Source organism: Lytechinus pictus, chromosome 2 (assembly GCF_037042905.1).
Source record: "Lytechinus pictus isolate F3 Inbred chromosome 2, Lp3.0, whole genome shotgun sequence".
In the NCBI taxonomy this organism is placed as follows: Eukaryota; Metazoa; Echinodermata; class Echinoidea; order Temnopleuroida; family Toxopneustidae; genus Lytechinus; species Lytechinus pictus.
This window is the reverse complement of record NC_087246.1, coordinates 61,173,975-61,192,944: the sequence shown is the minus strand read 5'-3', so window position 1 is coordinate 61,192,944 and position 18,970 is coordinate 61,173,975. Positions and strand designations below refer to the sequence as shown.

General features: G+C 38.4%; 1 protein-coding gene across 1 annotated transcript; it reads right to left on the bottom strand.

Annotated features, from left to right (window-relative positions):
* Window positions 1-3,170: 3,170 nt before the first annotated feature.
* LOC129269294 (monocarboxylate transporter 2-like) lies at window positions 3,171-10,036 on the bottom strand. The gene is made up of 4 exons (XM_064095871.1): window positions 9,564-10,036; window positions 8,255-8,395; window positions 5,923-6,897; window positions 3,171-4,685 (listed from the first exon to the last, which is right to left on the bottom strand). The coding sequence occupies exons 1-4, from the start codon at window positions 9,859-9,861 to the stop codon at window positions 4,555-4,557; spliced, it is 1,545 nt and encodes a 514-aa protein (XP_063951941.1). The 5' UTR covers window positions 9,862-10,036; the 3' UTR covers window positions 3,171-4,554.
* Between the last annotated feature and the right edge of the window lie 8,934 nt (window positions 10,037-18,970).

The window sequence follows — 18,970 nt, the reverse complement described above, 5'->3', positions numbered from 1 at the left end:
TGGAGTGGCGGTAGCGTTTATACGCTCCGTCCACAAAGCGCCGAAATTTTGTGCCATCAATCTGAAAGGGAATTACTTTTCATACTCTACAAAGCTATTTTTATTCCATGTGCGAATGTATACTTTTATACTTTCTGGCAAGAAATGAACGAATTCTATAGTTGGAAGGGGGAAACGGGGTAGGAAAGGGGCAACGGGCGTGGGAAACAATAGGGGAGAGCTAGAGGTAACTTCGTTATTTTCCCGCGCGGAGAGTGGAAGTAAAATGTTGTATAAAGAGAGAGAAAAATGTCTCGTTTAGATTTGTTTTATTCTTTTGAGAAAAAAATAAGGAAAAGACCTCAAAGCTATAAGCTCCTAATACCTTTTTTTACCTTCGCTTTCTATTTTTCTCCTTTTCCCCGTCTTTATTTATTTATTTTTTTGGGTGGGGGGGGGGGGTGGGGGGACCACCCCACCGCCCCTGGCTTCGAACCCGGAAATATGATCTACCAAGACTATTCGCTTTTAAATTATAATTTCTATGTTGTAGGCCTAATGAAATATTGCAAAGCAAAACATGGGCAAATAAGACGTCTGCGCAAATCTTTTATTTAGACAAAGATAAATAATAAGCCGGTATGAATCAAACTGTTTATTTCGTTTAATGATATATTTTTTAGTTTTGATCTTTTTTCATTGATGTTGATATTTCATTAAATATTACATTGGAATATTGTCACGCAATAATCTTAGGACGTAAGCTAGTTTAGGCCTACGTAATTCAAAATATTTTCCTTACCTTATGTTTTACGTATATGTTTGGTTGATTTATGTTTATTAGGTTCTTTTCAAACAACCAAAGTACTAAAGGCAAATGTAAAGGCATCCGACACTTACAAATCATTTTTTCTTATTAAGATCTCACATCAGATGGAGGAAAGTTCTGATGATTATTACAAGAGGGTAATATCCCTTAACGTTAGCAATATAATGCTTTGAATTTGCTCATGATAATTCTGAAGAAGATACACCTTTAGCTTTTGTTGTGCTGCGCTGAGGACGTTCGTAAGTGCGATTTCTGAGGAGAAAATAAGTGACGCTTTAAACTTTCAACCAATCAGTAACGCAGAAATGGATCACATGGTAATGACGAAGCAATGCCTTGGTGTTTCTTGTACAAGCTAGAATCGTTACATCATTAATGATTATCAAAGGTTGGCTATAACTCAGCCAGGGCTAAATTTGGCCATGGGCTAAGCTATCTCTTATTGGCTAATTTAGCCCATCGAGTATTTCACAAAGCATATGTTACTTAGCCCATGGGCTAAGTTTAGTAAGTTAGCCCACCTTCAAGAATTCGGGCCATTGCGATTAACGTTGCGCACAACTGAGTATGGGGGGGGGGGGGGTCATGAAAGCACTTGTTTGTTTTATCCGAAAGTTTTCCCGAGAAATTTATAAAACTAACATTTTATTTGATAATTTTCACTAAATTCACAAAAGTATACACAAAATCCGTCCTAGTTCATATAGGCCTAATCGCGAAACGCACTAATGACAAGCTCGGTCGATTCAGTCCCTCGCTTTCAAGTTTTTTTCAAATTTTTCCGTCCTGCCCCAAGCAAAAGATTTCTGCGTACGGCCAAGGAAATTTACCATATTAATAGTAATTATTTTCCCACCCCCCAAAAAAATCAAGGAAAGTTGTCACCTTTGATAACAGTACTTGTAGGACGGAAATATTGATAAAATGCTCCCAAGACTGCCCCAAAGTGATTAAACGAGCAACATCATGCTGCTTTGCTCTCTTGACAACATGATTTATAAATCTCAAGAGAAAAATATCATCAGCCCACCTGCACCATCATCCCTGTCGTCTTCTTCACCACCGCCGCTGCCTTTAACGCGATCATGGTCACCATCGGAAAAATACTTTTATCTAATTCCCTTTTCCCACTACCTTTATTTTGTCATCAGATTTCAGTTTCTTGAATAAATCCATGACATTTAGAGGATCAATATCATCTCTTAAAAAAAAAGGTATAACTTAATTTTTTTTTGCTCCCCTTCTTTTTCATCTTTATTGAAATTAAATCCCTCCGTTTGGGAGAATGTTGCGAACAGTATACGATATGCGAATTGATGTTAACGTAGAATGCACAAATGATCGTTTGATAATATAATCCATCCAAGAGAAAGCGAGTGTCTTGAGGTTGATATCTTCAGAATATAGTGTTTATTTGTTAATTCAGAACATTTAAAAATCACTATTTAAATCAGACAAAGAAAATGTATAGGTCTATTTTTATTATATGGGTAGGAATTGAGCAGCGCTAGTAGTAGTATTAGTAGAACTGCTAGTAGTAGTAGTAGTAGTAGAAGTAGTAGTATTAGTAAATGTAGTAGTAGTAGTAGTCAGTGGCGGACCGTGACCCGGAGGAGACAAAGCATTGGAGGGGCACAGCATCGTTCACAAACAATACAGTGCCCCTCGAATGCTTTGTCTCCTCCGGGTCACGGTCCGCCACTGGTAGTAGTAGTAGTAGTAGTAGTGGTAGTAGTAGTGGTAGTAGTAGTAGTAGCAGTAGTGGTGGTAGTAGTAGTTGTAGTAGTAGTTGTAGTTGTAGTAGTAGTAGTAGCAGTAGCAGTAGCAGTAGTAGCTATAGTAGTAGTAGTAGCAGCAGCAGCAGCAGCAGTAGCAGTAGTAGTAGTAGTATAGTAGTAGTAGTAGTAGTAGTAGTAGTAGTAGTAGTAGTAGTAGTAGTAGTAGTAGTAGTAGTAGAAGTAGTAGTAGAAGTAGTAGTATATAGTAGTACATGTGTTAGTATATCGTACTGTATGCAGCAGCAGCAGTAATAGTAGCAGTAATATATAGTGGCAACAGTGAGTAAAACTCTCTATAAATCTGAAGGTCTTATTTTTAATCAAAGTCTTACTTTTGAATCTAAGAGAGACTGATTATATTGACGAACCCTTTTGGATTTCAGATTAGCCTTCATTGGGACTTAAAACTTTAAAACAAAAGACTTATAATATAAGTCTATTACATTCAATATTTAACTCTCTTCAGTTTTACTTGTATACCTTTTCAAGGTTTATTTAAACATTAATCTTTTTGGAGATTTAAGATTTTCAGGGGAAGTGGGACTGGGGAAAAATTAACATATGGTCAAAATGTGCAATTTTTTCAGGCAAATATTACTTTATTTGATTGCAGCTCCATAGCAATCGCATTACATGACATTGAAGCATATTATATTGCAAAATATTGCAATTTATTAGTTTATGATATACATAAAACATTTCCTGTTCTGGCCTTTACATATAAAATTGCACACGTAAGATAAGTTGGGTGATTAGGGATATTATCCATGATGTTAATATACATATCAAGAACAAGATACGTAACCCGGGAAGGGACATGTGAAAAATATTTGTCATTTTGATGAGATAATTATGTCATTAAAACGAGATATGATACCATTTTAATGGGATATGTCTTTGAAATTAGTTATTATGCTATTCTAATAAAGTCATTAGAACGATATATTGAGTAATTTTAGTAGATAATATGTCATTAAAATGAGATATTCGATCATTTTATTGAAATAATTCGGTCTTTAAAATTTGATATTATTAAGTCATTTTGATGTGACAAAAATATTTTTCACATGTCCATTGCCGGGCTCCGTAACAAGGGGATTAACTTTTGTATATATTGACCCCAAACAGACACATTTCAAGGACAATTTTTTAAGGAATTCATGAAGAGCAGACATATCTCACCATAGTCATTTACTGCGAGCGCCAAGCGCTTGCTGATTTTGTTAGAATTAGTACACCTAAACACATGAAATACTTTTTGTAGTCATTGTAGTCATGAATAGGATACATATCTCACTAATCAAATACGGCGAGCGCGAAGCGCGAGCTGAATTATTGTTTTTTTAATTTAGACATGAACGCGTTCTAAGGTTGTTTGTAAGAATACAATAAGACCATGTGCTACTCACTAACCAATGATGCGAGCGCCTAAGGCGAGCTGAAATTTGTTTATATTCAGATCAGAAAAAGGGACGTTTTAAGGACTTTTAAAAAGGAATTCATGAAGAGCAGACATAATTATCTCACCAATCCACTAATGCGAACGTAAGCACGGAATGGGAATCTTTTATATTCAGACCTTAAGAGGGGGCAATCACTTTAAGAAGTCATGAAAGAAAAGCATATGTCACTACAATGACAACTCGAAGTGCGAGGAAATATATTTGGTATATATTGACTTTAAAACGGGATGTTTTAGTACAACAGGATTATATATCTCATAAAACAGACAATGCGAACAATAGAAATGATAAACACATAGACCATAAGCAAATTATGTTTCATAAAGTTATGAAGAATTCATATCTAAAATAATAACATAATATAATATAGATATACAATAATTTCTTCTTCCCCAGTACGTTTCTTTTTTCTTTCTCCCTCTTTTCCCCCTTTTTTGTTTTGCCAGCCGATGGGGGTGGGGGGGGGGGGGGGTGGCACGTGCCCCCCGTAGGTACGCCACTGCTTCTATGAATCTAAAGGCGTGTATCGTTGTTTTATGTTCATGTAGATGATGATGACAAAGCCCGTAAAAACGTGAAAGCTGCCCATTAGAAGAAAGCCAACATCGAAAGTTCCATATATCATGTACAGTCTTCCTGTGTTTAAAATATATAGATATGAAAAAAAAAATATATATATTGTTACATCACGTTGTTATCACTAGAAATCATCATGCACTACAATTGTATAATGTTCTCTGTATAGGTATGTCATTATATCCAAAATGTATTGTCTACATAATATCAATTGTTCTACTTGATTAATTGATTGATCGCATTTGTTCTTTTTCATTCCAAAATTCAACAAAAGTTGCAATATAAGGCAAATACACACACACACACACGCACACACACACCCTCACACACACACACACACACACACACACACACACACACACACACATATATATATATATATATATATATATATATATATATATATATAATATACAGAAATGAGAAAAGGGGAACCAACTCGAAAGCAAAGCTTGTTAATGCGGGTTCCCTGCAATAAATAGTTGACTAAAGTATATCTTTCTTCAATGAAATTCAAATCGTATATTAAAAAGGTTTGAACAATGAAAAAGAATACTAAAGGGGTCAAGCTTTGTATGCCTATCTATGTGACAATAAAAAAAACTCATATCATACCCCTGGTGTATAAAACAAACCTGAGTTTAAGAGAGTGCGAACAGACTTGGACAAGATATGACGAAAACTCTCTCTCTCAACAACAAAAAAAAAAAACAGGACAGGACAAGTCGGGAAAGAAACAAAAAAAACACTACAGACAAGCAAATACAAACAAACAAACAGGAAGACCAGAAAAGCAATAGAACTGCACATTTAGGTGATAGGAAGAGAAAAGATAAAATGTGAAAGGAGGGGGGGGGGGAGGAGAAGTAAGAAGGGAAGAAAATCGAAAGAGATGGAAGTTGCTAAGGATAATAATTTTTTTAAATCCTATACTGAAACTAAAATGTGTCGGTTTGTTACGTAATGATTCTGAAACGGATTTTCAAAGTTTGATACCGGTAAAAATTAATGTTTTTGTAATGATATACATTGCACAATACTATTTCGATACTGATATTCGTCATATATGATTTTTTTATTGTCGTTCAAAAAATTGAGAGTCATCTAGGCTGTATGGATTTCAATGAATAAACTTTGAATATGAATAAGGACATACTACAAGTATGTAAGGCATCTTATTACCATGTTTTTACTAATGACGTTTATTCGCTTCTACGTGAGGGCTACCAAAAAAAGCCCGTCTCTGCTATTGAATTGAACATATTTGTGATCAAATCCCAAAATTATGCGTACTTACCTATTGTATACCCGCCAAGCAAACGGGCAAGACTATTGATGCCATACGAAAGACTAAGAGAGGAGCGAAAGACATCTCTGTCTGTAGATTGCTTCAAGAGAACCGTGCCGAGAGGCATGACGATCCCATTCCCCACACCGTTCAGAGCCGCGGCCGCCATATTTTGAGCATGCGAGTCAAGGACTGGGCACAACATCAAGGAGAGGGCCAAAGCCCATGTCGCCATCAGATAGAGTTTCTCAGAAGTCAGAAACCCGAAATCGATGATCAAACCGTGAGTTGCCCGAGCTATTGTCGAAAAGATACCAGATACAGATGCAATGGAAGCTGCGACAAGAGGTGTCATCCCTTTACTTTGAAGATAAGGGATGAAGAACAATAACCATCCCACTATTGCGAAACGGGCAAAGAACTGTATAATCAGGACTAGGTAAAGCAGTGGATTTCTGAATAACTTAAATGGAAAATGATGTCCGCAAGTGTTCCAACATCTAGATCTGATTGCTTCATCGTCATCTTCTGCTGAAGTTCGTTGCAATGGAGACAATGATAGCGGTGACCCATTGAGGTTTAAGTCGTGTGTACTAGTACTTAAAAGTGGAATTCTGTCCTCGTGCAAATTACATGTCTTATTTTTCTTTAGGTTTGTCAAATGTGTGATGTTTCTATCCTTTTGTTCAGAAACAGCATCTTTCTCCGTTTTCTTCGGCTTGGCTTCATCCTCATTACAATGGCTGCTCGGAAGAGGCCTTAAAACGGCTCCGTGTACCACCACGTGGAGACATAGAGCACCAAGAACCATGAAAGTGCCCCGCCATCCGTAAGTGTCTAGGAGAACTTGACCAAGAGGTGCAAACACCACAACGCCTATACCAGTCCCAGAATATATCAGTCCATTGGCTATTGCAAATCGTTTGGTGAAAAACAACCTTATCAGCTCGAGTGACGGTACTAATGGAAAGCCAAAGCCGAAACCTAAGAGAAATGAAATTATAATAAAGGCTTTCGTCTTAACCCAGCACATTTAGACTTAAATATTTTTTTCAGCAAGCTGACAGCACAATTTTCATGCTGACTCTAGAGAAAGATCCGTTGAAGCCAAGCAAACAGATACTAGTCCACCTAAATGTCCTAAATTTGGACATAATCTCAAGTTTGCTGACTACAGTTAGGCTTATATAGCGAAATGTGTCTCGACGGTTGTTTTAATGGTTTTATACATAACATAATCTTTTGAATTACACTTAGGTTTAATGCATATTAATGTGTAAGCGAGCGAAGCGAGGGAGTAAATTTTCAGTATTTTGAGGACTGAACGGTGTCCAAACTCGTCTTTCAAAAGATGTGCAAGTAGGAGAGTAGAAGACTAATATTATGAGACTAAATTCCTTCAAATTCAACTGTATGATAATGCCAGCGAGCCTTCCAAAAATCGTTTTCGGCCCTCTGAAATTAAGAAAAATCAAATAACGGAATGGCATTTTAAAAGGGGGAGTGGGAATGTATTATACATAAATTTATATATCAAGAGTGAATAAAGATGAAACGGTCGATATCTTTTCAATCAAAACTAATTCTCACTTGTCAAATGTGAGAAAGAAATAAGATCATAATCATCAAGAATAAGGGTATACCTTCTGAAAATGAATTATTATTATGTACCACCGACATCGATAATAGACCTCCAAAAAGTGAAAATGGCACACAAACGTTAGGTTGGATAAAAGGCTAATATAGAAAACAAAAGTCCTCTAGTTTTATATAATTTTATTTTCATTGAAAAACAATCATATAAAGTGTTTTAAGTCTTTGTTCTGCATTTTTTCATTACTTTTCATATATTTCTTTGTTTCTGTGATTTTGTCCTCCAATTGTGCAATTACTACAATAGTCCGCTACTTTTATAGAGATAGAAAGAAATTTTGAATCTATTTGATTTGAAATACTTATTAGATCTTAATGTAAAATGTTATTTCAAATCGAGTATAAAATGATAAAACCTTTAACAAATTGTGAAGTTCATTAATCAGTTGATTAATGAATGTCATTGGTAACTCATGTACAGTGCATATCATTTTGCTTCTTTCGAATGCAAGATTTTGACGGTTTCAGCATCTTAATTCCATGTTAACGGTATTTAAGGATGTAGTCACACAACTTACACAACAAAATTGATCATTTAGTGATGACAAAGTATCGTTTCTATTAAAAGTGGTTTTATTGGGGGATGCTTGTACAGGCCATCCCGCCTCTTCAAAAATGAACACATTATATTCCCATGCAATGCCCGGGATTTACGAGCAGAGCTCGGGAACTTGCCCAACTATCTTACCTGCTACTGCTAAACAGACAGCAAGCTGAGTTGATGATGTAACGAACGATGCTAGTATTACTCCACTACTGCAGAGGATACCACCGACGACTGCAACGGATCTTGCACCAAATACCTTGCAAAGGGGAGCACTGGTAAAACCTTTGGGACAGAGAAAACTAAAAGTTTAAATAAAAGAAATATCTTCAATCGATGGTTAAAGAAAAAGGCAACGTACGACTCTGAGAAATGACGCTTTAGTTGTTAAACTGCATACTTTGTCAGTTGAGATGAAATTGAGTTCAAAGTATACGATCTTGAAGTACTATCTGAAAAAAAAATATCCGCCGTTGATTTGAGCAAATCTTATCCCCAAAATGGCTGAAACATGATTGTAAAACAAACAAACAAACATTTTTTGTCATTTGAAGTCAAAGCATGAGCTTAGGGGGGAGGGGGGCAAAAGCCCTTCTGGCACTGGGAAGCGGGGGTGCTGCGTGTGTTATTCACCATGGGCAGCACTCCCCGGAAATCTGGTATGTACTGTACGCTGAATAGCAGTAATTTAACCAATATCACCTTCATTTTGGAGTGAAAACTTTTTGCTTGCTTGTCAGTTTTCTATGTTAAAGGACAAGTCCACCCCCCAAAAAAGTTGTTGCGAACAACAAGAGAAAAATCCAACAAGCATAGCACTGAAAATTGAATCAAAATCGGACATAAAATAAGAAAGTTATGACACTTTAAAGTTAATTTCACAAAACAGTTATGCACACCCTGGTCGGTATGCAAATGAAGGGACCAATGACGTCACCCACTCACTATTTCTTTTATACCTTATTATCATCAACATCATCATCATCATCATTATCATTATTATTATTAGTCCTCTGACCAGGATTATTTGCGTACTTTTCCTTCACTATTGGATTAGAGATTTTCCTTGTCCCGCATTTGAAACATGTTCAGGTTTATCAGGAAGCAGAAAAATGTTCAAAACATTCTTTTAGAACAATTTTCTGCTTCTATTTTGTTTTACAAGCAATTAACCTTTTAAGGTTACAGTCATGTATACACAACCTATCGGGTTCTTGATTTGTGTTAAATCCCATAGGTTGTATAAAGAACCAAAAAAAAAATTGGTGATAACCCCATTTTAGACTGTATTCAAAAGGTTCCTTGTACAACCAAAAACTATGCATTGGTTTGGGGGTGGATTCGTAGATACGTCACATTTTGTGAATGTATATTGAAGCAGTTACGGGATTCTATCTGTCATAATTTCCTAAGCAGACCTGTCTCCATAGAACCCTGTAATATGTAAGCCTACCTGTGATATCAGAAAATGTTCCGAAAAGAGCCAAAATGAGACCAAGTTTAGAGATGGATGTTCCTCCAAAATGAATCACGAGATTCGGCATTAGAACCCCAAAGGCTTTTATAGTTCCACTGAAGAGTAGTTTTGTAAAGAACGCCCAAAAGACGATGACCCACCCCCAGCCTCCTTCACGAATCTCCTTGTCGATTAGATTGGTTTCTTCCTTCATTGCGTTCTCGTCTGCCCCAGCAGGATCGTCCTCGTTGAGATCATGATCGAGCTTGTCGTCATCAATGTTTAATGATGCCATTTTCAAAAAGATCAATGGAAATCAAGATTGGCTGCTTATGAATTGAAACTCAGTTGCATTTAGATTATAAAGTCGTCGACTTATAAAGGATATTCACACGTCGGTGACAAGGCAAATTTAATGGTGGCTCAATCTTATTGTGGTGTTCAACAAGAGACTGCTGCTGGCATAGAGTGGCAATAAGTGGTAATTTATCTTGCTATATATAGACGCTCTCTCTCTCTCGTGTAATAGTATACAAATATTCAATGTTGATGAGTGCGATCGTTCCGAATATTGCATGAGTGTGCAAGTTGAAACAGTCTATTCAACGACGCGAAGCGGAGTTGAATAGGCTGTATCAACTTGCAACGAATGTAATATTCGGAACGTCGCACGAATATACAACATTGAATATTTGTTTTATACAACACCGATAGCTTACACTTTAGACTAGATCTAGATAGGCTAGATCTATAGGTCTAGTATATGACTAACGCGCATTAGGTCTTATTTTGCTTACAATGTTGTCTTTGGGCGTCGAGTAGATTTACTCCAGTAATCCCAGGAGAGTCAAGTACTTTCAACATAGATCCATAAAGTCATAGATCCATGAAGTCTAATTTGTGAATGAATTCCATAAACCCCCCCCCCGAAATTTTGAAACTTCAATTTTTATCGAAAATGTTCACAAAATGTACCCAAAACTGTGCAAGGAATATTTTAATTTCACTTTCGAAAATGTAGAAGTGCCCCCATGACAAGCTCGGCGGCTTTGCTCTCTCGCTTTCGAGTTTATTCAGAATTTCACGCTTCTTGCTCTCCCCTCCCCGCGGGCCTTTCCCCCACAGGACATATTTCTGCCAACGGCCATGTGTTCCAATTAACTGTAATTTGGTTTAAAATGCAGTTTCACAGTTGAAACTTGAAAAATGTAGCTACTCGGTCCCTATGCAGCGGCGGGGCTGGATTGAAGAGCCCGTGCAAATATTGCACAGACAATTAACGCTTTTCATCTATCTATAATCAAAATGATAGATGAAGCGCATCAATTATCATCCTTACTTGGCATTCAATAAAAAAAACACCCCTATAAATATAGGCCTATATGCCTATGTAGTGAAACCATTTTTTTGCTCTTCAAAATTCTCGGGACCATTTGACTTCCATTTTGTAATGAAAACCCTTTTTTTCTGCTTTTCAAATTTACATCATCACCCCTCTTAAATACTCGTTTCCAGGGCCCTGAAAATAGGATGACACGACATTTGAACCTGAAGGGATCAGTGAGTGCATAATAAGGGAGCGTTCTCATGAACGAATTACTTTTCAGGGAATTAGTTCGCTGAATAAATTTCAATTTAATTTTTCGGGCATATCAGACGCAAGGAGTTCATTAGCTGATGTTGTCAATGTAAATTATTATTTGTTTCATGAAATGTTTCCCAGGCTATTTAAAGGTGATGTTTTTGTGGTTGTTCAGTTTTTCCATAGTAGTACACGTTATCGAAAAATGAGATCGATGTAGCCCAAGAGCCCCCGATTCCGCAGCCCCTGCATTCCTATTAAAATCAAATTAACTCTCGCTTCACTCTATCATATCATTATCTTCAGTGAAATACGTTTCCTCATGCATTTCTATAATAGGCCTAATGTCCCTTTCCAGTTCAGCATAATTATTACATTTAAGTTCGCGCTTTGCACCCGCATTACATATTTTGATATTCATATATTTCTACAAATATGCACCAACCCTTAAAATTACACTTTTTAGGTTCAGATATACAGTTAAGGCCAGAATAAGTTTACATACACCCAGTGCATAGGCGGATCCAGCTTTTGGCGAAAGGGGGGCGCACTGCCGAGCGGCGCACATGCATATTTTTGCACTTTACCGGCGCCATAAAAGAAAATGTTGAAAAAGGGGTAAAGTCTGACCCTGTCAAATGCTCTTCAAAATGTAGGATTTCCAGTCATGCCATTTTGCATGACCACACGCAGATAATATTTCCGGGGGGGGGGGGCAAGACTCGAAAATTTGGTGCACATCTCACATTTGCAAATTTTTCATAGTTTTCATGAAATGTTAAAGAAAAAAAAATTGTTTTTCACAACAGCAGATCGCGAATGTGCCCCCCTTCCCCCTTGCTGCGTTCGACCATTCCCTGAAGTCCACTTAAACATATCTCATTATAACAGAAAATATACATCAATTTAAACATATAATCTTTCTAAAACATATATAGAGAGAGATTGAAAAACTTATTAAAGAAAGAAACAAGCAAAAAGTAACACAAATTATGCATGTTATGTGCGATTTCAAAATCTCTCGTATTAACCCTTTTATTGCGATGAGGCCAATACTTTTGTATATTAATAGAGATACAAGTTTTTTTTTACTATATGTATATATACACAGGGGCGTCGATCCTTTTTTTAAGATTTGGGGGGCAAAATCATGAATCAACTTTCCAAAGGCGCTCGATATCACACAAAACAAACAAACTCACACACACACACACATATGCATATATATATATATATATATATATATATATATATATATATATATATATATATATATATATATATATATATATATATAATAAACACAAGTTCACAAGGTTGACTGGAGGTTCATCAAATTTAATTGCAACTCTGAGTTTCACGCAACCCACGTGAGGTGCGATCTTCAGGCAACTGATAAAACTTTTCAATACCATTGAACAATGCATGTCGCGATCGCGCGAAGCGCGTTACACCAAACACGCACATACTGTGCGCAGGAAACTAGGTAACCAGTGCGCGCTGAGGTTTTTATAATTTGAATGTTTTTCAAATGTTTTTTTCAAATAATCGATACTCCGCGATGGGTGGTTGTTCGATTAATCGATAATAAGATGAGATGCCATAGAATTGATAAGAATGAAAGTGAAAATGAAAATTATGCCTATAAAGGCTGCATCACTAGTATTGGTGATGTCACTGCATTATACGATGTGCGTGCATGGTGATTACGGAATATTGTCTTTGAAATTGCATAACTTGAACTTGTTTTGGTGGCGGCATTTCGAAACGAGTTCTGGGCGTTTTTTCAGAAGTAACTGCTTATCAGCGCTCATAATGAGAAGTTTTTCTGTGAGGCACAGGTCACATCTCTTTGTCTCGTTGGAGTATGCTTGCGCATGGCTGGCGATGGACCACTTGATGGTATACGGCGTGTCGCATCGTTTCAGGTCCCAGATAAACTTCGACAGTTCCGTGCTGTTCTGGTACCGTTCGTGTCGGAAGGATTGGAGGTGGTTATAGTATCTGGACTTGAAGGGGGGCTCCGTGAGGCCAATGTAGGTCATCCTCTTGTCTGGGGTTATTACTTCCGCGTTGTAGATGACGTTGGTAGCCAAGCAATCCCCTTGGAGAGGGCAGAGGTCTTTTTTCCGGCAGTTGCACGTTTTGCTGTTTGACTTATTGTCTACCTTCAGGGCTTGCTTGTTGTGAGTTTTGATGATGCTGGCGACGTTCGGCATGCAGCTGTAACTCACTTTGAGCGTGTTTCTATTGAAGATGCGATTGAGTTTGGATTTCTTTGGGAAGTGTTTGTCGACCAGCTTTAAGAAGATGCAGCCGATATTGGTTGATACGTTCTTGCTGAATAAAGATTATCATGCACGCGAGGAAGTCTGTCCTGTTCGACAAAGACACCCCATGGAAGAAAAAGGATAGCGGTATCCTGTTCGACGTCACCATGGGCAGCTTTGACGGAGCAGAGGTCTGCGAACTTGTGGGCCTCTACATTCTGAACATCCTTTCCAAACAGTATGGCAAGGAGCACGTTGGCCTCTACAGAGATGATGGTTTGGCTGTCTTCAAAAGTATCTCCGGTAGTGAAGCTGATCGTATCAGGAAGAACTTGACGAAAACCTTCCAGCAGCTCGGCCTCAAAATCACCATCAGCTGTAACCTCAAGATCGTGAACTTCCTCGACATCACTCTCAACTTGAACAACGGCAAGTTCTACCCGTACCGGAAGCCAAATGACCAACCCATGTACGTTCACAAACAATCCAACCATCCACCATCAATCATCAAGAACCTACCAGCTTCCGTAAGCAGACGAGTATCAAATATCTCCTGTGATGAAGAGACCTTCAAGAAAGCCGCTCCAATGTATGACAACGCCCTGAGATCCAGTGGATACGCAGATAGCCTGTCCTACACGAATGACCCACCAAGACGGAAAAGAAAAAACAGGCAGCGTAATATTATCTGGTTCAACCCACCATTCAGCAAGAACGTATCAACCAATATCGGCTGCATCTTCTTAAAGCTGGTCGACAAACACTTCCCAAAGAAATCCAAACTCAATCGCATCTTCAATAGAAACACGCTCAAAGTGAGTTACAGCTGCATGCCGAACGTCGCCAGCATCATCAAAACTCACAACAAGCAAGCCCTGAAGGTAGACAATAAGTCAAACAGCAAAACGTGCAACTGCCGGAAAAAAGACCTCTGCCCTCTCCAAGGGGATTGCTTGGCTACCAACGTCATCTACAACGCGGAAGTAACAACCCCAGACAAGAGGATGACCTACATTGGCCTCACGGAGCCCCCCTTCAAGTCCAGATACTATAACCACCTCCAATCCTTCCGACACGAACGGTACCAGAACAGCACGGAACTGTCGAAGTTTATCTGGGACCTGAAACGATGCGACACGCCGTATACCATCAAGTGGTCCATCGCCAGCCATGCGCAAGCATACTCCAACGAGACAAAGAGATGTGACCTGTGCCTCACAGAAAAACTTCTCATTATGAGCGCTGATAAGCAGTTACTGCTGAACAAACGCCCAGAACTCGTTTCGAAATGCCGCCACCAAAACAAGTTCAAGTTATGCAATTTCAAAGACAATATTCCGTAATCACCATGCACGCACATCGTATAATGCAGTGACATCACCAATACTAGTGATGCAGCCTTTATAGGCATAATTTTCATTTTCACTTTCATTCTTATCAATTCTATGGCATCTCATCTTATTATCGATCAACCACCCATCGCGGAGTATCGATTATTTGAAAAAAACATTTGAAAAACATTCAAATTATAAAAACCTCAGCGCGCACTGGTTACCTAGTTTCCTGCGCACAGTATGTGCGTGTTTGGTGTAACGCGCTTCGCGCGATCGCGACATGCATTGTTCAATGGTATTGAAATTAAAGTTTTATCAGTTGCCTGAAGATCGCACCTCACGTGGGTTGCGTGAAACTCAGAGTTGCAATTAAATTTGATGAACCTCCAGTCAACCTTGTGAACTTGTGTTTATTATTCAAAGCTCTTCCTGTGAAGGACATCGAGCACTCTATACAAGGATAGTATTCCCGAAGTATATATATATATATATATTTATATGACTCATGATAGAAACACATATCTCACCAACAAATTAATGCGAGCGCGAAGCGTGAGCTGAAATTTTTTAGTATACTGACCTGAAAACAGGAAAAAGGTGCCTGTTTAGGACTGTTTGTAGTAACTCATGAGGAGGATACATATCTCACTACACAGATAATGCGAGTGCCGAGGGAGAGCTGAAATTTCTTTATATTCTGACAAGAAAGCTTGATATTCTATGCATTTTTGGTACCAATGATCAAGATGGGCATCTAAAAAAAAACAATAGATGCGAGCGCGAAGCGCGAGCTTAAAATTTTGATATTTCGATCTGAAAAAAATGACAGTTTAATGGACGTTTGTAATAAAGAACAAGATTATATCCAGCAAAAGATTATTGCAAATCGAAGCGGTAGTTCTTTTGACGTTTAGTCCTGAAAAAGGGACATTCTATTCACCTATTTAATCATGAAAAGTATGGGGTTTTGCTACAGAAATGATGCGAGCGCGAAGCGCGAGCTGAAAATTTTTAATATTCCAATCTGAGAAGCGGATAATTTAAGCACGATTTTAGATAAAGAACGAGTTGTGTAGCTCAATCTCAATATACGACTGGTTGCGTAATTATACACTCCCGGTACTAGCAACGGGTTTTAGCAAAGTTTTGGGCTAAAATATCGAATCATGTTCATAAAACACTATAGTAGCTGTCTTAAACTAAAGGCCATAGAGGTGAGTAGTTAGAGATGAGACCTAATACCAACTTGACCTTTGACCCGGTCATGACCTTTGACCCGATCATGACCTTTGACCCGGTCACCCACGCCCTTTGACCACATGACCTTTAGCCCGGTCAGCCTTTGACCCATGCCCTTTGACCACAAGACCTTTAGTCCGGTCAGCCTTTGACCGCATGACCTTTACCCCGTTCAGACCACACGACCCGATGGGTTGACCCAGACTTCCGGCCAGCCATGACGTCACCATGAAATGGTATTACGACACAGTTATGCAACCACCATGATGTCATCCCAGGGAATTACCCTTATCGCACCGTCGGTATTGCACTACCGTTGCGTCATCGCCACGTATGGGTGATTTTCGGTCGACCTTATCACACGATGCAGCGACGTTGCACGGGTATTTTTAGCATATAATACGATGCACAAAAAGACATCTATACAGTTTCCTATTTAAAAAGTGATCATTCTCCGCCTACCGGCGGATATGTCACGTGCCTCGCATGACGTCACCATGAAATGGTATACAAATAATGAATGTGTATGCGTGCAATGGGAAGAATATTTTCATGAGATGAAAGATGTAAAGTTCCATTCAACGAGGCGTTAGCCGAGTTGAATGGAACTTTTAATCTTTCATCGAATGTAAATATTCTTTCCATTGCACAAATATTTGCATTCATTATTTGTTTTATATAACTCATATAAGTTACAAAGTTTTTTAAAATGTAAAAAAAGGAATAACAAGATAAAGATTAGGTTGGCCTATTTCCAGCAACTAATTTTTCTCTGATAATTGCTAGTCGGTGGATAACACCATGTATCGACAGCTCATCAGCCCTTTGCTTTCATGTTTGTGACGCGCATTGCTTCATGGATCTGAGTCGAGTGCGCACAGTCAGTTTGATCTGCGCTAACTTCATGCGCGCGAACACACACACACACATACACAATAAGTAGACATACAAGGATTATACTGAGCGAGCGCTAGCGCGCGTACCGTGCAATGGAAAAATAAAAAATGCACGGTCACCGTGCAATGGAAAATTACAAAATGCACGCAGTAAAAAATGGACCAAATATTGAACACCTTTCAACCAATCAGATGGCAAGAATCTTCGTTTGAGTTATATAATGTTAGCTACGCAACCACCGAGATGTCATCCCAGGGAATTACCCTTATCGCACCATATCGGTATTGCACCACCGTGGCGCAATCGTCATCGCCACGTATAGGATACGATGCACAAAAAAAGACGTATGATTTCTACACAGTTAAAAAGTGAAAAGTTATCTTTCTCTGCCTACCAGCAGATATGTCAAGTGCCTCGCAGTTCACGAAGCGATCACCCCATGCACGGCAATTGACGCGCGTCATTGAACTTGATTGAGATATCCGGGGTCAATCCTGTTGGGAAGGTGAAATCCAACTCTCTCTGCCTCTTATTACAACAATTATTGGTAATCCAACATGTGCTTATAATCATGATACTAGTGATATCTCAGGCTCTACTCATTCCAGACTTTTCCCCATCAAAACTCTCTGACTTTTTCACACTGTTTTGTCCATACTTTTCATTTTAACTCACATGACCTGCCCGGCTCTCTGACTCGCAAAAAGTATACTATATTGAAACCAGTAGATGACTCCTTTAAATCAACTTCATTCATCCGCAGTACAGATGGTGATAACATGAAACACTATATAGTCAAGGATGATTCTTTATTATTATTATCATTTATTCTATTCCATTTCAATGTAGATAGGTTCAGATATTGTATAAACAGCAGATTTTGATAAAAATAGGTAAAAATAATGTAAGTTATGTTATCAAATTATGTTGTAATAATAAAATAACTGTTAACTGTTCATTGTTAATATTAAAGTGAAGTTCTCGTTTTTCTATATCTTCGCTTAACTTAATGGATTGTAACACATGTATATGGGTGGCATTCAGAAAATATCGGCTATGAACACAATGAAGTTCAATCTGTCATTTATGTTGACGGCGTTTTCTTGGATTATTATTATTTGACAAGGTGATGTTATGTGCCTTTAGTTGTAGACTCCATCTTCACCCTCCGTTTCTTCTCCACCATCATCATTATCTTCATCGTCCCGGGTCATCGTCACCTTGATACTGGAATAAACCATCGAATTGTGAACCATGCCTGGCTAACACTCTCTGTACGGCTTTCCGGAATTCCATGCCATTCTCTAATCTTTCCGTGAGATCGGACACGATTTCACGATTGATGTCAGCGTCTTTGAGGTACACGTTCTGCTGCAAGAACTGAGAGTAAAGATCGAAAAAGATGCGTTTGACTGCCCACAGTAGTTTCACGTGAGCCTTTGCTTTAGCGTCTTCTTCTTCCATTCCTTCTGAGATGTATTTCTGATATTTTTCGTCTCTCAAGTCCTTGGTGGCTGTCATGGCTTGGTCTAACCATCCTCGATAAGCAAGGTTGTCTTCAGTTTCTTCCATGTTTGCTGTCATTGACGATTCGTGTCCATTGCTTTCTGATACGCTCGTACGTTTCGGAATCATCGTTGGATTCTTCAACTCTTTGCATTTGAGAGGGTGGTTCTTCATCTTCATCGTCACTCGTTTCTTCTCCAGCATGCTCATTTTGTTCATGCCTCTGCATATCATACTTCCTACTAAAGGTTTTATCGCATTGTAAACAAGCGTAACGGTTGGACATATCCAAAGTATTCATGTTGACTCGATGATTATTTGTTGGGAAATGAAAAAAAATTAACGGTCAACTTTGTAATAATACGTAATCATGAAACGCGCGCGAAGGTACTTCGATTACTCACATATTTTTACGGATTTTTACGGATTCTTTACGGATTCTTTACGGATTCTTACGGATTCTTACCACCATGTAGGTACTCTATCAGGATAAGAAGGCCTAAGAAACTCAGCTGACTGGGAAACTGAGCACAATTTGAATTGTCAAAAAATCTACATTGTAGCATAACAAATAAA